The following is a 2,151-nucleotide window of genomic DNA, read 5'->3' on the forward strand; positions in this document are numbered from 1 at the left end:
GGCCGAGGCCGTCGCCATCGAGCTCGGCTTACTCCTCGTGCTGCAGAGTGGACTTGTAGCAGACCGCCAACCACACCAGCAATGTATCCTTGTCCGCTCCGACAATGCGGGTGTGGTCTCAGTCGTCAACAAGGGCCGCTCGCGTGCTCAGAACACAAACACTGTCCTGAAGCGGATCTTCACAACCCTCGCGTCGCAGACCTTGACCATCTCCGCGCAGCACATTCCGGGAAAGGAAAACATATCAGACGCACTTTCCCGAGGCGATATCTCCACCTTCCTAATGACCTTCCCGCATGCTCGGAAGCAGTTCAGCTTATTGCTGCCGCCGGAGCTCCAAGACAAGCTAGTGCCGTGGTAGTACTACCGGCCACCGGAATACGAATACTCCCTGCAGTAACCCCCGACATGGCTCCGGAGGTCACACGACTGGGCCAGCTGCAGCTGCGTCCGTCCCCACTGAGACCGGACTGCCGGGCGGAGCAACGACTGTTCCTCTGGCGAGGGGTGAATACTCCCCCGTCTTCAACCATAGATAACCCTGTCATCCGCCATTTAGCCAGTGTGGCATCTCACGCCTCACTACGAGACACCGCCAGCTACGGGTCCGGTCTTCGTAAGTTTCATCTATTTTGTGATATCTTCTCAATCCCCGAGGCCCATCGCCTTCCTGCCACTTACCCCGTCCTCCACTCATTCGTCTTGTGGGCAGTAACTGACCCTGATCCGCTTGATCCGGCACTCGCGACCGGAACACCTTTCGAGCCGGTCTCTTGCATTGTAGCAAGGAAATACCTATCGGCAGTACGGGCATGGCATCTCGCGCAAGGGTGGCCCCCACCGCTCTCTGACGAAGACAACGTGCGGATTAACTGGTCTCTGCGCGGTCTCGCGAACATCCAGCAGTCCCGGCGATCTCGACCGCCCCGCCCACCAGTCACTCTGCCCATGCTGGTAGCACTCAAGGCTACTCTGGACTTATCCGACCCATTCGACGCGTGTATATGGGCGATGTCGTCGTGCGCGTTCTACGGTATGATGCGCTTCGGCGAAGTCTCAGTTGCTTCCCGATCAGCGTTCGACGGCTCATTACACCTCAAGCGGCGCGATGTGCAGTTTGGCAGTGACCTGCACTCGCAACCTTATGCTAAGCTGAGCTTACCATCCGCAAAGACCGCAAAGCCTGGTGAGGTGCAACAGGTCTTTGTTAACGAGCAAGGTGATTCGTGCCCGCTGGAGGCACTCCGCAATCTGGCAGCCATCGTTCCCGCATCTGCGGATGATCCTTTGTTCAGCTGGCGCGACCGCAATGGCGACATCCGCCCCATGACCAAGAACGCTGCCCTCAAACGCGTCAACGCTATCTTCCTGGCGTGGGGATGGGGAACAGCATATGGCCATTCATTCCGGATCGGTGGGGCCTCTTACTTCCTGGCTAAGAAAGTTGACCCGGAGATCGTGCGTCTCGCCGGGCGTTGGCGTTCGCTCGCTTACGAGGCCTATATTCGCGCCTTCGAACAAATCTCGTCGAAACACCTAGCCAACATCGAAGCCACTGACGCAGCGACGTCTCGGGTTGGGTAGGCGGCGCAGGCGGCCGCGGATCGCCTTGCTGCTCTCTGTCGGGTATGCGCCTCGCCTTGCACCGCGTCCGAATCCCGACTAACCAGGATTCTCACCCAACCAGTTAGCAGTTCCTTCAGCTCGCACTCACGAGAGACGAGGCTGGAATAGTGGCAGTGCCAGACGAGCTCTAGCGAAGCCGAGAGAGGCCGGCAGTAGCGTCCAGCCGAGCGGCAGTGCTCGAGCAGTTTTCTCGTCGTTCGACTTCCTGACCTCGACGACGACGTTCACCGACGACGAAGCGTTCCTACAGTAGACGCAGGCATATTACCTCGATTTAACCCACCCACCCGCACCTTTTCTTTACCATCCACATATGATCATACCAATTCATACAGTGATTACATTACAATGCATCATATACCAGTCCATGTAAGCTCATATGTGATGTGAACCTGTTGGAACTGCAAATCGCGGTACAAGTGGGGTATGCGCCTCGCCTTGCACCGCGTCCGAATCCCGACTAACCAGGATTCTCACCCAACCAGTTAGCAGTTCCTTCAGCTCGCACTCACGAGAGACGAGGCT

At 57.6% G+C, this 2,151-nt stretch overlaps 1 protein-coding gene across 1 annotated transcript; it reads left to right on the top strand.

The window, feature by feature from the left end:
• Positions 1–408: 408 nt before the first annotated feature.
• On the top strand, positions 409–1,584 carry GLOTRDRAFT_134349 (DNA breaking-rejoining enzyme; the record flags this gene model as incomplete). The annotated part of the gene is made up of 1 exon (XM_007873346.1): positions 409–1,584. One exon carries the CDS (start codon positions 409–411, stop codon positions 1,582–1,584), a length of 1,176 nt encoding a protein of 391 aa, XP_007871537.1.
• Between the last annotated feature and the right edge of the window lie 567 nt (positions 1,585–2,151).

Source organism: Gloeophyllum trabeum (assembly GCF_000344685.1).
Source record: "Gloeophyllum trabeum ATCC 11539 unplaced genomic scaffold GLOTRscaffold_00114, whole genome shotgun sequence".
NCBI classification, from domain to species: Eukaryota; Fungi; Basidiomycota; class Agaricomycetes; order Gloeophyllales; family Gloeophyllaceae; genus Gloeophyllum; species Gloeophyllum trabeum.